Consider the following 15,110-nt stretch of genomic DNA (forward strand, 5'->3'; position numbering starts at 1 on the left):
TTTTTGAACAACACGTAAGGACATTTTTACTACACAGGGATAACTCCTCTTTTATGTTGAGTGACTGGACTCTGCTTTTCTTTTTAAAGTAGTTCGTTTGTGGTTAACTCTCAGAAGTGAATGAGAGTACCGCATTGTCTGTGAAAAAATATCCAGCTTATTAGAGACCTATCTGAAGTTTCTGAATTAAAAACTATACAGGCTATGCAACTACTTACATCCTCAAGCCACCATACAGTGTGTGTACCACTGCTAGGCATTCCCTTTCCTGTTCCATTTGCAAATGAAGTGAGGGAAATGTGACTGTCTATATGCCCCTGTACGAACCCTGACTTATCTTGTCTTCACGGTCCTTATGTTCACTGTACCTTGGCAGCAGTAGATCATTCCACAGTCAGCCCCATATGCCATTTCTCTAAATTTTCTCAAAAGTGTTTTGCAAAATCATCATCACCATCATCATCATCATCTTCCCTCCAAGGTTTCCCTTTTACATTCACGGGGCGTTTTTGTAATATTTGCAGTGAGTTTCTGAATCTCTTCGGTGTCTTTTTTAATCTAACCTAGGGGGGATCTCAGACACATGAGCAGTTCTCTATAATGGGTCACACTAATATTTCTTATGTGGTCTCCTTTATACACTCCTGGAAATGGAAAAAAGAACACATTGACACCGGTGTGTCAGACCCACCATACTTGCTCCGGACACTGCGAGAGGGCTGTACAAGCAATGATCACACGCACGGCACAGCGGACACACCAGGAACCGCGGTGTTGGCCGTCGAATGGCGCTAGCTGCGCAGCATTTGTGCACCGCCGCCGTCAGTGTCAGCCAGTTTGCCGTGGCATACGGAGCTCCATCGCAGTCTTTAACACTGGTAGCATGCCGCGACAGCGTGGACGTGAACCGTATGTGCAGTTGACGGACTTTGAGCGAGGGCGTATAGTGGCCATGCGGGAGGCCGGGTGGACGTACCGCCGAATTGCTCAACACGTGGGGCGTGAGGTCTCCACAGTACATCGATGTTGTCGCCAGTGGTCGGCGGAAGGTGCACGTGCCCGTCGACCTGGGACCGGACCGCAGCGACGCACGGATGCACGCCAAGACCGTAGGATCCTACGCAGTGCCGTAGGGGACCGCACCGCCACTTCCCAGCAAATTAGGGACACTGTTGCTCCTGGGGTATCGGCGAGGACCATTCGCAACCGTCTCCATGAAGCTGGGCTACGGTCCCGCACACCGTTAGGCCGTCTTCCGCTCACGCCCCAACATCGTGCAGCCCGCCTCCAGTGGTGTTGCGACAGGCGTGAATGGAGGGACGAATGGAGACGTGTCGTCTTCAGCGATGAGAGTCACTTCTGCCTTGGTGCCAATGATGGTCGTATGCGTGTTTGGCGCCGTGCAGGTGAGCGCCACAATCAGGACTGCATACGACCGAGGCACACAGGGCCAACACCCGGCATCATGGTGTGGAGAGCGATCTCCTACACTGGCCGTACACCACTGGTGATCATCGAGGGGACACTGAATAGTGCACGGTACATCCAAACCGTCATTGAACCCATCGTTCTACCATTCCTAGACCGGCAAGGGAACTTGCTGTTCCAACAGGACAATGCACGTCCGCATGTATCCCGTGCCACCCAACGTGCTCTAGAAGGTGTAAGTCAACTACCCTGGCCAGCAAGATCTCCGGATCTGTCCCCCATTGAGCATGTTTGGGACTGGATGAAGCGTCGTCTCACGCGGTCTGCACGTCCAGCACGAACGCTGGTCCAACTGAGGCGCCAGGTGGAAATGGCATGGCAAGCCGTTCCACAGGACTACATCCAGCATCTCTACGATCGTCTCCATGGGAGAATAGCAGCTTGCATTGCTGCGAAAGGTGGATATACACTGTACTAGTGCCGACATTGTGCATGCTCTGTTGCCTGTGTCTATGTGCCTGTGGTTCTGTCAGTGTGATCATGTGATGTATCTGACCCCAGGAATGTGTCAATAAAGTTTCCCCTTCCTGGGACAATGAATTCACGGTGTTCTTATTTCAATTTCCAGGAGTGTAGATGAGCCATGGTTTCCTAGAATTCTCGACCATTTGCCCTCTCTACTACCAACCATAAGTGCTCATTCCATTTTATATCACCTTGCATTTTTATGCTTAGGTATTTAATAAATGTGACTCTGTCCAGTGGTACACCACTAACACTGTATTCAAACATTATCAGACTGTTTTTGCTCATCTGCATTAACTTACATTTTTCTTTGTTCTAAATAAGTTGTTATTCTTTACCCCAAATATAAATCCTGTCTAAATCGTCCGGCATCATCCTACAGCTACTGAATAATGACATTTTTGTGTACACTACAGCGTCATCAGCAAACAGTTTCAGATTGCTGCTCAGCCTTTTTGTGAAAATGTTTATGTATAAAGAGAACACAAGTAGTCCTGTCACACTTCCTTGGGGGCACCCTTGTCTCTTTGAACACATACTGCCCAGAACAACTCACAGGAGCTACTCATATATCTGAGGGCTTATTGCATATACTTGGGTCTTCATTAACAGTCTGTGTCAAGTGCTTTCCAGAAATCTGGGAACATGGAATCTGCTTCTTGCCCTTCTTTCATGGCTTGCAGGATATTGTGAGAGAAAAGGCAAGTTTCACACGAGTGTTGCTTTCTGAATCTGTGCTGATTTGTGGATTGAAATTTTTCTGTGTGAAGGAAATGTATTATATCCGAGCATACAATATGTTAATGAACTTTTCAGTAACCAGATGTTAATGATATTGGCCTGTAATTTTGTAGGTCTGTTCTTTTATCCTTCTTACATTCAGGAGTCACCTGTGTGTAGGACTTGTGTGGTTGATGTTGTATATCAATGACCTTGCAGACAATAGCAACCTGAAACTTTTTGCAGATGATGCAGTTATATATAATGATGTTCTATCTGAAAGAAGCTGTATAAATATTCAGTCAGATCTTGATAAGATTTCAAAGTGGTGCAAAGATTGGCAACTTGCTCTAAATTTTCAAAAATCTAAAGTTGTGTGTTTCACAAAACAAAAGAGAGAAGTATCTTATGACTATAACATCAATGGGTCACTGTTAGAATTGGCCAACTCATACAAATTCCTGGGTGTATATGAAATGGAATGATCATATAGGTTCAGTCATGGGTAAAGCAAATGGTATATTTTGGTTTATTGGTAGAATACTGGGGAAGTGCAATCACTTTATGAAGGAGATTACTTACACATCACTCGTGCAACTGGTCCTAGAATATTGCTCAAGTGCGTGGGGCCCACACCACGTAGAACAACAGGGGATATTGAACTTATACACGGAAGGGCAGCACGAATGGTCACAGCTTTGTCTGATCTGTGGGAGATACTTGAGATGAAGTCCTTGGTCGTAGCATGGATGCTGCTGCCCTCAGTAGGGAACGTGCAGAGGCACTCAGACAAGCAGCACACGTTCTCCCAAGAGTGCAAAAATGCACTGAAGTTGATTGTGGGATATTTGAACATTTACTGTGAGCTGTACAACAGCTGTAATGTGACTTGGATGATAATACTTTGATGTGAATATGTTAAAAGTAAGTAGTTTTAATTGATACTTTGTAAAATGCAATTTCTAATGTTTTCTAATTGCTGTACATGTGTAAATCTGCAGGCATATTGAATAATACAGAAAGTAGCGTGTACATCAAATGAGTTGTATCTCGAGAACCATTTGGAATAGGGCATATATATGCCTATCAAGGTTTTTGCTTCAGATGTTTGTTCCTTTAATATCTGTGAATGTTGACCATTCCTCCTGGGATGATCTGTATAGTAGAGTTATTTTCAATGTAAATGAATCACTTAACAAGTGGCCTTTAATGTAAAATATGTTTCTATTAACAGTGGCTGAGAAGTGTTTAAATTGTAAGTGTGACATAGTCAGTGATCTATATAGCGTTAGTAGGAAAGGGATTGGATTTGTAAATGTGGCACATTGTGATGTCTGTAGTTGAAAACATATTGTAAAGCTATGTAACCGTGTTGTAGTCACTTATTGGTGGATTAATGAATGACCAGGAAGTTATTGGACTTCTCTCACCATTAATTGTATTACTCAAACAATGGAAAATCCAGGATGGAGTGTAACAGTGTGTGGTTTCAGTTGCCCGAGACTGCAGTCGTGTGTCTGAGTTGAGTTTGCGTGTGTGTGTGTGTGTGTGTGTGTGTGTGTGTGTGTGTGTGTATCGTTGACAAAGGCCATTGGCCGAAAGCTTCAAGTGTGAAAATCTTTTTGTTGTGCCTATCTGCAACTCAGCATCTCCGCTATATGCTTAATTGTATTACTGGTAGACTGCATAAATCTATTCTGTTCTGGAATTGCTGGCCCTTACAGAGAGGGTTGCAGTGAGTGGAGTCACTTATCATGTATCTACAGTGTAACTTGCAAGGTGGACATCAATATGTCTGTTCGAATAAGACAGGTCATAATCTGCTGCAATGCGTTACTTGATGTTTATGTTGAAATATCTGAAGTTCAATAACACCTAGGTGATCTGCTTCCATTCAGTTTCAATTCAAGTCTCTGGGCATCTTCAGATGTTTAGAGAGCTGAGGTTGGGGTGGTGCATTTTGCTACTTGTTGTGTAAAGCACTCTTACCAGTGACGGAGGGCACAAAGAAATCAACATTTTTTTAATAAATATTGACAGCATGTTACACTTGGGAGAATGTGGTAGACAGTTGAAAGCTCCATCCAAAGAGCTCGCTCAACAACTGCAAATAAGTACACTTAATAAACTGAAAATAACTCCAACATATGAACAGGAGCTCAGTAAAGTTATTTTGTCTACTCACATGAGAGAAATGGACAGGAAATGATGGGAAGTATAGTCAGTCTGTAAACTAGAAAGCTGGCTAGCAGCGCTGTGGTGAAGAATGTTACTTTTCCTGGAAGAATGCTACAACTGCCATACAGGATGACTAGGAATCGGTTTCCCTCTAGTGGTGTAGAAGAGTGTGCATAGATTTAGGTAGAATCTGTCCATACACCTTTCTTGCATTAATATTATTAACAACTCATTCCTACCTTCCATGTGGTGATAAAGCAGTTTGTGGAAAACAAAAACCTCCTAAGCACTGCCAGTGATTCATGAGGACATCTGTGGAAGGTTTGGCATAACCACACACATCAAAAAAGTTTTGTATCACCTTGTTTCCGAGGATTCTGGAACCTGTACAGAAAATTGTAATAGAAATCATCATAAACATCATTTCCGTCCTTTTTATTGCTCATGAAAACCACACATTGCATGTTTTACCACCATACAGTGAGATCTTCAGAGGTGGTGGTCCAGGTTGCTGTACACACCGGTACTTCTGATATCCAGTAGCGCGTCCTCTTGCATTGGCGCATGCCTGTATTCATTGTGGCATACTATCCACAAGTTCGTCAGTCAAGTTGGTTCAGATTGTCCCACTCCTCAATGGTGATTCGGTGTAGATCACTCAGAGTGGATGGTGGTTCGCGTCATCCTTAAACAGCCCTTTTTAATCTATCCCAGGCATGTTCGATAGGGTCTATGTCTGGAGAACATGCTGGCCACTCTAGTCACGTGATGTCAGTACCCTGAAGGAAGTCATTCACAAGATGTGCACGATGGGTACGCGAATTGTCGTCCATGAAGACGAATGCCACGCCAATATGCTGCTGATATGGTTGTGCTATCAGTCGGAGGATGGCAAACACGTATAAACACGTATCGTACAGATTTTATGGTGCCTTCCATGACCACCAGCGGCATATATCGGCCCCACATAATGCCCCCCCCCCCCCCCCCCCCCCCCCAAAACAGTAGGGGACCTCCACCTTGCTGCACTCACTGGACTGTGTGTCTAAGGCGTTCAGACTGACCGGGTTGCCTCCAAACACGTCTGTGATGAATGTCTGGTTGAAGGCATGTGCGACACTCATTGGCAAAGAGAACGTGATGGCAATCCTAAGCAGTCCATTCAGCATGTTGTTGGACCCATCTGTACTGTGCTGCATGGTTTTGTGGTTGCAAAGATGGACTTCACCGCGGACGTCAGGAGTGAAGTTGCATCTTATGCAGCGTATTGCACACAGTTTGAGTTGTAACATGACGTCCTGTGGCTGCACAAAAAGCATTATTCAACATGATGGCATTGGCGTCAGCATTCCTCCGAGCCATAATCCGTAGGTAGCATTCCTGGCACAAAGTAACAATGCGGTAGCAATCAAACTGCACTATTGACCATCTACGCATGGTAGAACTACAGACAACACGAGCTGTGGAATGAACTGATCAGATGTCGGACACCCCCCACCCATCTAATAGGTGCTGCTCATGCATGGTTGTTTACATCTTTGGGCGGGTTTAGTAACATGTCTGAACAGTCAAAGGGACTGTGTCTGTGATACAATATCCACAGTCAATGTCTGTTTTCAGGAGTTCTGGGAACTGGAGTGATGAAAACTTTTTTTGATGTGTGTGTGTGAACCACCCTGTAATAGCTTCTTGCGTACTAGTGGAGTAGTGAGAATAGGAAACAGCCTGCTCACTTGTCAGCTTGCAGACCTCCGGCACTTAGATGTGGTACACACATTTAATACCTGTTCTTAAACAAGTCACTATTATTTAACAATAAACATAAATTTTGTAGTGTTAAAACACTGTTTTTAATAATCAGCAATTTTTCCATCGTCTGCAACCCAGAAACCATTACACTTGGAGAAAAAATGAAAAGTACATTTTTCGTACAAATTTTAATGGTGTTTAATTTTACTCCGGGAAATATTTTTACTACATGTCGCAGTTTAAGAGTTACTTAAGAAAAACATAAAAAGTGACCTTTCTGTTTTGGGTTTCAACCAGCTCCCAAATTGGAGTTAATTCTGGAGTGATAGCTTTCGTGGAGGGCTGCGGCAATTTATTGTTAAAATTTTGGCTTTTGAAGTGTCTTTACTTTTTATGTGATCTAATTCCACTCCACCTAGTCTTAAAAAGCATTGTGCACTCCACAAGTACTTTGTTACTCAATCAGCTGTTTCCTCTGTGAAGTGCACCCCTGACCTATCAAGTGCAGTCCTGCAATTTTCCATCCCATAACGCAGATCTGGAAATCTGTAGCCAAATGCGTCACAGAATTGACGGAAATTCTGATTGAGACTTTGCACTTGGCTCCGAATCAAAGGATCGTGATTAGTTCTGGGTATGATACTGCAAATTGAAAGTTCTGCTTCCACCCCACAAGTGGGGCTTAGTGTTGACGTGGGGCACGACTTGAAGATGACACTCGATAACTGCAGGCATGTTCCTCATCCTCCATATCTTGGATGCACATTGGATGTCTGTCCAGCTCTGGACACTATTTCCCCAATGGGTCCTGGACACTATTTCCCCAATGGGCCCTGGACGTTATTTCCCTAATGGGCTCCATAACATGACTAGCTTTGACGCTCCCAATAACTAGGCCTTTCTCTTGTGTGCCTGCTCGTGTTCTGCTGAAGGAGTGACCACTTTTTCATCCATAGGGCGAACAAGCAAGATCATATGACCATTCCCTTCGTTCACCATGTGCCTCGAGCGAAATGAAGGCTGTACAATCTGCCACTCACTCTGCGAGCATGGTTCCCCATGTCATGTAAGCTGGAAGATGTGCTGGCTGGTTGCCACACTGATACGCCCCTACTTCCCGGGTAACAGCCAGCAGATATCTAGCCATGGTCAGTAACATCTTCAGTTGTTCACAAATGGCTGCCAGCTCCTCCTACATCCACACAAAGCAGTTGACTTTTAGACAAGGATTTGCACTACCAACTTTGTTAAAAAGTCTAACACAGTCTACAACATCATTGACGCTAGTTCACTGCACATTGGCAGACAAGCAAATGTTGCTAAGGACTTGGTTATGGACTGTAACAATTCATGCCTTAACAGATTTACCTTATATTATTATGTGAGTGATGCTATTTAGATATGCACCTATATCTGCATTTACATACATGCTCTGCAAGGCTAGGTATAGTGCTTAGCACGTCTCTGTATGAGCCCCAAATTGCTTACTTTGTATTTAGGAGCTCTATGCCTGACAAAATGTTGGAGACTCTAACAGTAAATTGTAGTTGGCTATTTGCCTTCCCTAAAACTTACTTACCTTACGTGCTCATTCATTTCAGGACATTTCATGGTGTTATGCTTAATTATATAATCAATGTGGCTTAGATAAGTGGCATTCCTTTAATACTGAATTCACATATTACAGTAACCGTGTCCTGCCCATCCACATTAATTAACATTTAAAGCAAACTGACATTTGTGACACCACCCAAGATATCCTGAATATCCATTCCCTGTCCAAAAGATAGTTTCTGTATGTAGAGAACAGGAGCATTGTGAATTTTAAAATTTTCCCGGCGAATTGACTGTTCAAACAAATTTCGGGCTTGATTTTAATGCAATAAAATATATTAGCAACCGTCTTTTTGTGTTTTGTACATAGGTATGTACACCCTCCTCCCCCCCCCCCCCCCAAACACACACACACACACACACACACACACACACACACACACACACACACACACACACACTCTTAACACCAAACAATACTTAGCATGGAAGCATAAAGCATTCATTTGCAGAGAATCAACTGACATTAGAGAATAAATTGAATAGCTTGGGGGGGAAAAATGGTTTAAATTGTTCTCCATACATGTTATCAAAGTTATTGGAATCAATGTTTTTAAACAAACAAACAAAAATAAATAAATAAAAAAACATAATATGAAAAGGCAAAGTATAAATGTAATTTCTGTCTTCGTGCTACTGGTATAAGATTGGACAAAGGGGGTGGGGGGCTAGGAAATATTATCATAGGTGCTAGTACCCAATCCATGACAAACAGCTGATGTTACGTCACTTGTAATTTTTCCCTTCGAATTTATAAAAATGTAAAGATAGAATAATTTAAATAAGACTTGGTGCATTGAGGTGAGTTTGTCATGTCCGCTTTTAGTTATTTGAGCTGATGCAGTATTACAACTCACTCACTGTAAAGCTGTGATGAAATATATTCATAAATGGGCTTCACTCCACTAAATAATGTGTGTATATTTTTTTTCTTTCATCTCTACCCTACAATGGTCTTAACATAATGTCTCAAAATATAGGCTACTAATGATGACAAATTTATCTAAAGTCTGTTTATGTGAAATAATATTTACATTTGCTTCAAAAGCTTTAGTAATGATCAATTTTCTCCTTGTTTTGCAGCCGAACTGTTACGCGAAGATCATTACTATCGAAGGCCAGAAGAAAATTGTAATATACTCAAAGCAGCAGATCAATGTTAATGAAGAAATCACTTACGATTACAAGTTTCCTATTGAAGATGTTAAGATTCCATGTTTGTGTGGCAATGTACAGTGCAGAGGAACTCTGAATTAATGTCACTACTCAATGACACTTATGTGTGGAACATCTTTGGACCTGCACATTGGATTTACTTTCTCATTTGCTCACTGGGGTGCAGTGCAACCACAGAACAGGTGCAATGTGTATTGTATCCCAGTACTGTTTGTGTTCATTTTTTTATAATGCCTCAACTGGTTTGTAAATATAAAAACAACTTTTTACGAAGTACTTTTTTCTTCTGAATCTTTGAAGTGTGTTGAGAATGAATGTCTGAAGAAAGTGCATGTACTTATGTGTCTGTCTGACTTTACCCAGCAGTCTTGTACTTTGTAAGTTTAATGTAGGAATCTGTACTTGCTCTCTGGTTATTCTGTAATGTTGGTTTTAAACCATTCATTTGTAAGCAGAAGTTTCAGCACTTGCTCCTTCTTGAATGCTGTTTCTGTAAACTCTTTTCTTCCCTTTCTAGGCATTAGCCACACATGTGCAGAGCATCTAATTGCAGATACAGATGTTATTGCTGCCACTGTTGTTGATGTTTTTAGTATTGTAAATTATGTGGTGTAACATCCTTTATGCTGCAGTATAACAGTATCTGTTTCTGAAATTTACTTTTCTGTATTCTTTTCCTATCAACAAAATTTTAAAACAGAACAAAAAATACAGATACTCCTTGTGGCAGGCAGAGCCTATAAACCTGAGCTGTACATAAAATATATTTCTTAAAACTGTTTGTGATCTGTGTGTGTCAGTAATAAGATCTCAGGCAGTATTATTTGAAAGGAACGTACTTTGTGGATGTGACAGAACATTCCAAAGATAATTTAGCATGATTGAAAATAAAAAACTCTGTGGAAATGATTAGCTATACTAGTCACATGTGTAGAAGCTTCTTTCTATATACATTTTTTTTTAATTTCATTTTCAGAGAGTTTTTTTATTTTATTAATGGTCAAGTTGTTTTCATTGCTACCACTGTTGTAATGTTACAGAAAATTATTTAATATTCAAAATTCGTTTTTGGCTGAAAGTGTAGTAATTCCTTATTAAATTGTTTGCATTGCGGATTCTATATTGTGTGAATGATGTTCAGAAAACACATTTTCTTAAAACCAGTTTTCTCAAGAATAATATGGGATGTCTGAAGGTTGTGACTTTTATGAATGACCAGCTTCCAAATGATGTGGTGTATATGTGTTGTGTTAGAGTAATTTTTTTTTTTTTAGTTTTAAAACCTGGAAATGCTTAACAAGTTCAGCAGTTTACAACTGTTCATTTTAATTGTGTTGTTGAAATCCAGCCAAGTACTTTCTGGAACTATTTTCTGGAGAAAGACGTGTTCATACAAATGTGCGCAACTTCATGAATGTATGAGTGTGTGGGGAAGGAGAAAAGTAGTGCTGTTACAAAAGTCTCTTTGTTCACAGTGATGGTGCTTATGTGAGAAAAAGTGGTTAATAGTGTGTTACACTGAGGATGATAGAATTTATCAGGACTATGACCTATGGATGAAATATGTAAAGGATATTTTTGACCATAGTGTAAGTCAGGAACACACAAATAGTGATCTGTTCAAATCAGTCTATTTTGTTTTTAATTAAGTGGTTACAAGCAATGTAAAGCTATGAGCCATACGTTTCATTCATGCTTTGTATATATAGAAAATGATTGATAATTGTAACTTCATCATTTGTTCCCAAATGCTATGGATGTGTTTATTAAACTGATTTCCTTTTTTCTACCTGTAACATATAAGTGTATAAATATCTTCTGTACATGATTTATATTTTAAATCCCATTATTGTTTGCTAACAAACAAAATGAACATTATAAGGTGGCACTCAGCCACATCACTGTGAAATTCACTATGATTGGTGAAAGATTTTTTTTTTTTATTTATGAATAGAGAGTACTATATGTATTTATAGTAAAGGACATAGCAAAGTGCGAGCTATATTGTATAAATTCATATTTTCTGATGAAACAAAAAATCAAATACATTAAAAAAATCATCATTTTATCTGGAAGTATGACTGCTTTAATTGTAATGTATCAAACAATGTAAATATGGCTGATTTCATGTTGGGAGGCTGAGAGTCAGGTACTGACTTGCACTGAGTAATCTGTTTAATATTAAATGTTTGAAGCCAACTAGTCTTAAAATTTCTCTTCAGTACCCAGCATTAACATATTAAGCCTATAAAAAAAGCAGGGATGGGTAAAATAATCATAGCCACCAGATGTTTGGGAGCTACTGTATCAGTTCGCCAAGGTAAAGAGGCAGCACTGGGTGCTGATGTGGCAGAGGTTCTAAAATATAACTTGCAGCTTAGGCTGTAAAAACATGAGACATTGTAGGAAGACTAAAGTCAAACAATAAAAGATGACAGACATTCAATGTAAATAAAACTGTTAACTTACCGGATAACTGATACTGGCTCGGAGCAACAAAAAAATTAACGTGGGATGTGTGGAGTAGAAATTTTATAAACACATTTGAGTTAGAAGAAAGAGAACAGGAATGTCTTAATCCTTACCTAGTGCTCACCTTAATATTTTTTCTATCTACATTTCCATCAGTTGTCTCACATGGACAACTTTTCTACTTACACTCTCACTTGCTGTAGTGACTTTGACAAGCAGTCTTTTGGTAGCAGTTGTAGTTGTTTAAACCATTTTATCTGCCATTTTTTGTTATCTTCTCCAGTTTCATATTAGGTATTACTCTGTCTATGCAAAACTATTCCAAACCCAAAATTCTTGAGGGCCATGTGTATGTGGTTGTCGCAAAGCAAATTGGCACTTTGATAAAGACACTGGACTCGTATCTGGGAAGCCATGTGCTCAAATCCACATCGAGACATTCAGATACAGGATTTACATGGTTTCCCTTAGTCATTTGAAATGTACCATGGGCTGGTTCCTGTAAGAAAAAGCATGACCGATTTTCTTTCCTGTTCTTCCCTAATCTGAGTTGTGTTCTGGTTGTAATGACATCATCATTAACTAGACATTAAAACTTACTCTTGCTTTCTTCTTGTATGCCTCATATCAAATCCTCTTTAATATGTAGCCTAATGTTCTTACTGATCTGTTCTGCTTTCTAGAGACAATTCATTTCTGCTGTCTTGATTCTACATATTAAGTTCAGTTCACTGAATGTCTGTGATACACATGTATCTTGTGAAAATAGGAATACAGATCTTTATATTTATAGTAAGTTTTATATTATCTCTCTTATTTAATGTGTTGATTTCCTTGGTGTCATACATATCCTCATATAACCTTACCAAACTGACTGCCTTCTAATAATCTCACCTGATTTCTGGATAATCAAGTGTTTGTTGTTATTTTTCACCAGGTATCCTGATACGGCAGCTGAGATCGCAGGTGCTTCTCTTTTGGCAGATAACTACAAGATGTTAAACACTAGCTTTATATTCCAAACATCCATCAAAAGTTTGAAAGGCAGGCCTTCCACGTTGTTAATCAGTTTCTGTGATGTCATCCTGCAGTGCAATCTGTATTTGGACTTTTTAATTATACATTTTATTTCATTCAAAACTAATCATTTTGACTTCTTTTACTCCTTCCCTTAGCTCTCTTGTGTTCTTCTTTGTCCACCTGTAAGCCACCTTCACTGTAATCATTTTCAGTAATTTGTGGAAATGTTCCTGCTGTACATTTTGTTAATATTTTCTCTCCCCTGTTGTTCACAATATTCAGAGGACATTATTTTTCTTTGACTGTGATCGTCAAGAAACAGTAGAATAAATTACGACCTTCAAGAAACAATAGAATAAATTTTAGCATTTTTTAGTATTGTCTAGATGTGATCAAACTCTTCACAACAAATTAACATTTTGTATATTACATAGATGTCAAAATTATCAGCTGTAATGTGGGTGTTTCAATTGTCTTCCATCTTTCTAACCTTCTGTTGCATTCTTTCTTTCCACCGTGACGTAATTTCGCATGGTGTACTCCACTTACTCTGCTTGCAACCTTTTGACTGTTGTCAGAAATGTGTACAGTTTCTCTTTTCTTCTGTTCAATACACTCCTCATCCATTTTCTTTCTATTCTCCTTCCCTCATCTCTCTCTCCTCCCCCCTCCCACCTCTCCCTCATCTTCTTCTTCCTTTTCTTTTAAATGTTGAGTTTCTTCTGTGTTATCTTTTTTGGTTCCCTTCTGTAATGTTTCTAACTGCCAATAGAAAATTGTTAGTTACTGCAGTGAGTTTTGATATGTTCATCATCCAGTTACATTCATGATTTGATCTTTCTTCGCCGGCCGAAGTGGCCGTGCGGTTAAAGGTGCTGCAGTCTGGAACCGCAAGACCGCTACGGTCGCAGGTTCGAATCCTGCCTCGGGCATGGATGTTTGTGATGTCCTTAGGTTTAACTAGTTCTAAGTTCTAGGGGACTAAAGACCTCAGAAGTTGAGTCCCATAGTGCTCAGAGCCATTTGAACCATTTTTTTGATCTTTCTTCACAATATGTAATTTCTTATGGGACTTAAATTGTTGTTTGGTTACTCTGTTGTTTGTAAATGAATTGTATTGTATAAGAAATTGTGATAATCGCTACAGTGTTATTGGTCAGACAAAAATCAAGCGTCCTCTCATTGCTGTTATTAATTTCTTCAAAATAGGTAGCAAATTTGCCACTGCTCTCCTCTGGCTGGTTCCTGACTCTGGTATCACCATCTCTTAACATTATAAATTCTTCTGTGAGCTCTCTAATCCACTTATTATTGCAAATGAACATGTTGTCTTTCTAAAATATTATTATTATTATTATTATTATTATTAGACAACGGAAAATCCAGTATGGAGGAATGACAATTTTATAAAAAATATAGGTTCCTACTTAATATATATGAGGACATCTTTTAGAAAAGTATATGACCCCCATCCCCTTTCTTTCTTTCTTCACCTGATGGATTTGAATCTAGTGCGCATGCATGGGCAGACCTTTAATCTTTGTTGCATCTGTGAATTTTTTCCCACCTATCAATAGTGTCAGTTGCTGGCAAGCAGCAGTTGAGTGAGGTCGTGTATAGTGCTGGCGTCGCTTTTCAATTGCAAGGGAAATGACTGGAGCAGTGCTACTGCATCAAATTTTGCCAGAAACTGGGTGTCAGCCAGGTGGAAATCATTCGGAAGATTCAGATGGCTTTCGGTGACAATGCTATGGGCATCACACAGATTAAAGAGTGGTACAACTGGTTAAAGATGGCTGGACATCAGTGGAGAGCGAGCTGTGTTCCAGTCGGCCATCAACATATCAAAATGATTAGGTCATTGCCAAAATGAACACTGTGGTGATGCGGGAATGTCGTGTGACTATCAGAGAAATTGTGAAAGAGGTGGACATAAGCACTTTTATGGCACATTCGATTGTGACCATAAATTTGACCATGACGAGAGTTTCTATGAAATTCATGCTGAAGCTGCTGACAGCAGAGCAAAAGTAACTTCGTGTTGAAGTCTCTCAGGATGTTATGGGCTCCACAAATAGTGACCCCCATTTCGTGAACACCATAGTCACTGGTGATGAGTCGTGGGTGTATGTGTATGATCCCGAAACCAAATCCCAGTCATCACAGTAGAAGCATTCCTCATCACCAAGACCAAAGAAGGCCTGCCAAGTGCACAGGAATATCAAAGT

At 40.1% G+C, this 15,110-nt stretch overlaps 1 protein-coding gene across 3 annotated transcripts in view; it reads left to right on the plus strand.

Moving 5' to 3' along the window:
- The window catches only part of LOC124544734 (histone-lysine N-methyltransferase SETD1B), a 165,084-nt gene extending 153,508 nt beyond the window's left edge, over positions 1-11,576 (plus strand). For all 3 annotated transcript variants that reach the window (XM_047123386.1, XM_047123388.1, XM_047123387.1), the window contains exon 15: positions 9,298-11,576. In XM_047123386.1, coding sequence (XP_046979342.1) covers positions 9,298-9,471 — 174 coding nt within the window. In that variant the 3' untranslated portion in view covers positions 9,472-11,576. The remainder of the gene's footprint in view (positions 1-9,297) is intronic.
- The last annotated feature ends 3,534 nt before the right edge of the window (positions 11,577-15,110 follow it).

This window comes from Schistocerca americana, chromosome 8, assembly GCF_021461395.2.
Source record: "Schistocerca americana isolate TAMUIC-IGC-003095 chromosome 8, iqSchAmer2.1, whole genome shotgun sequence".
Lineage (NCBI taxonomy): Eukaryota > Metazoa > Arthropoda > Insecta > Orthoptera > Acrididae > Schistocerca > Schistocerca americana.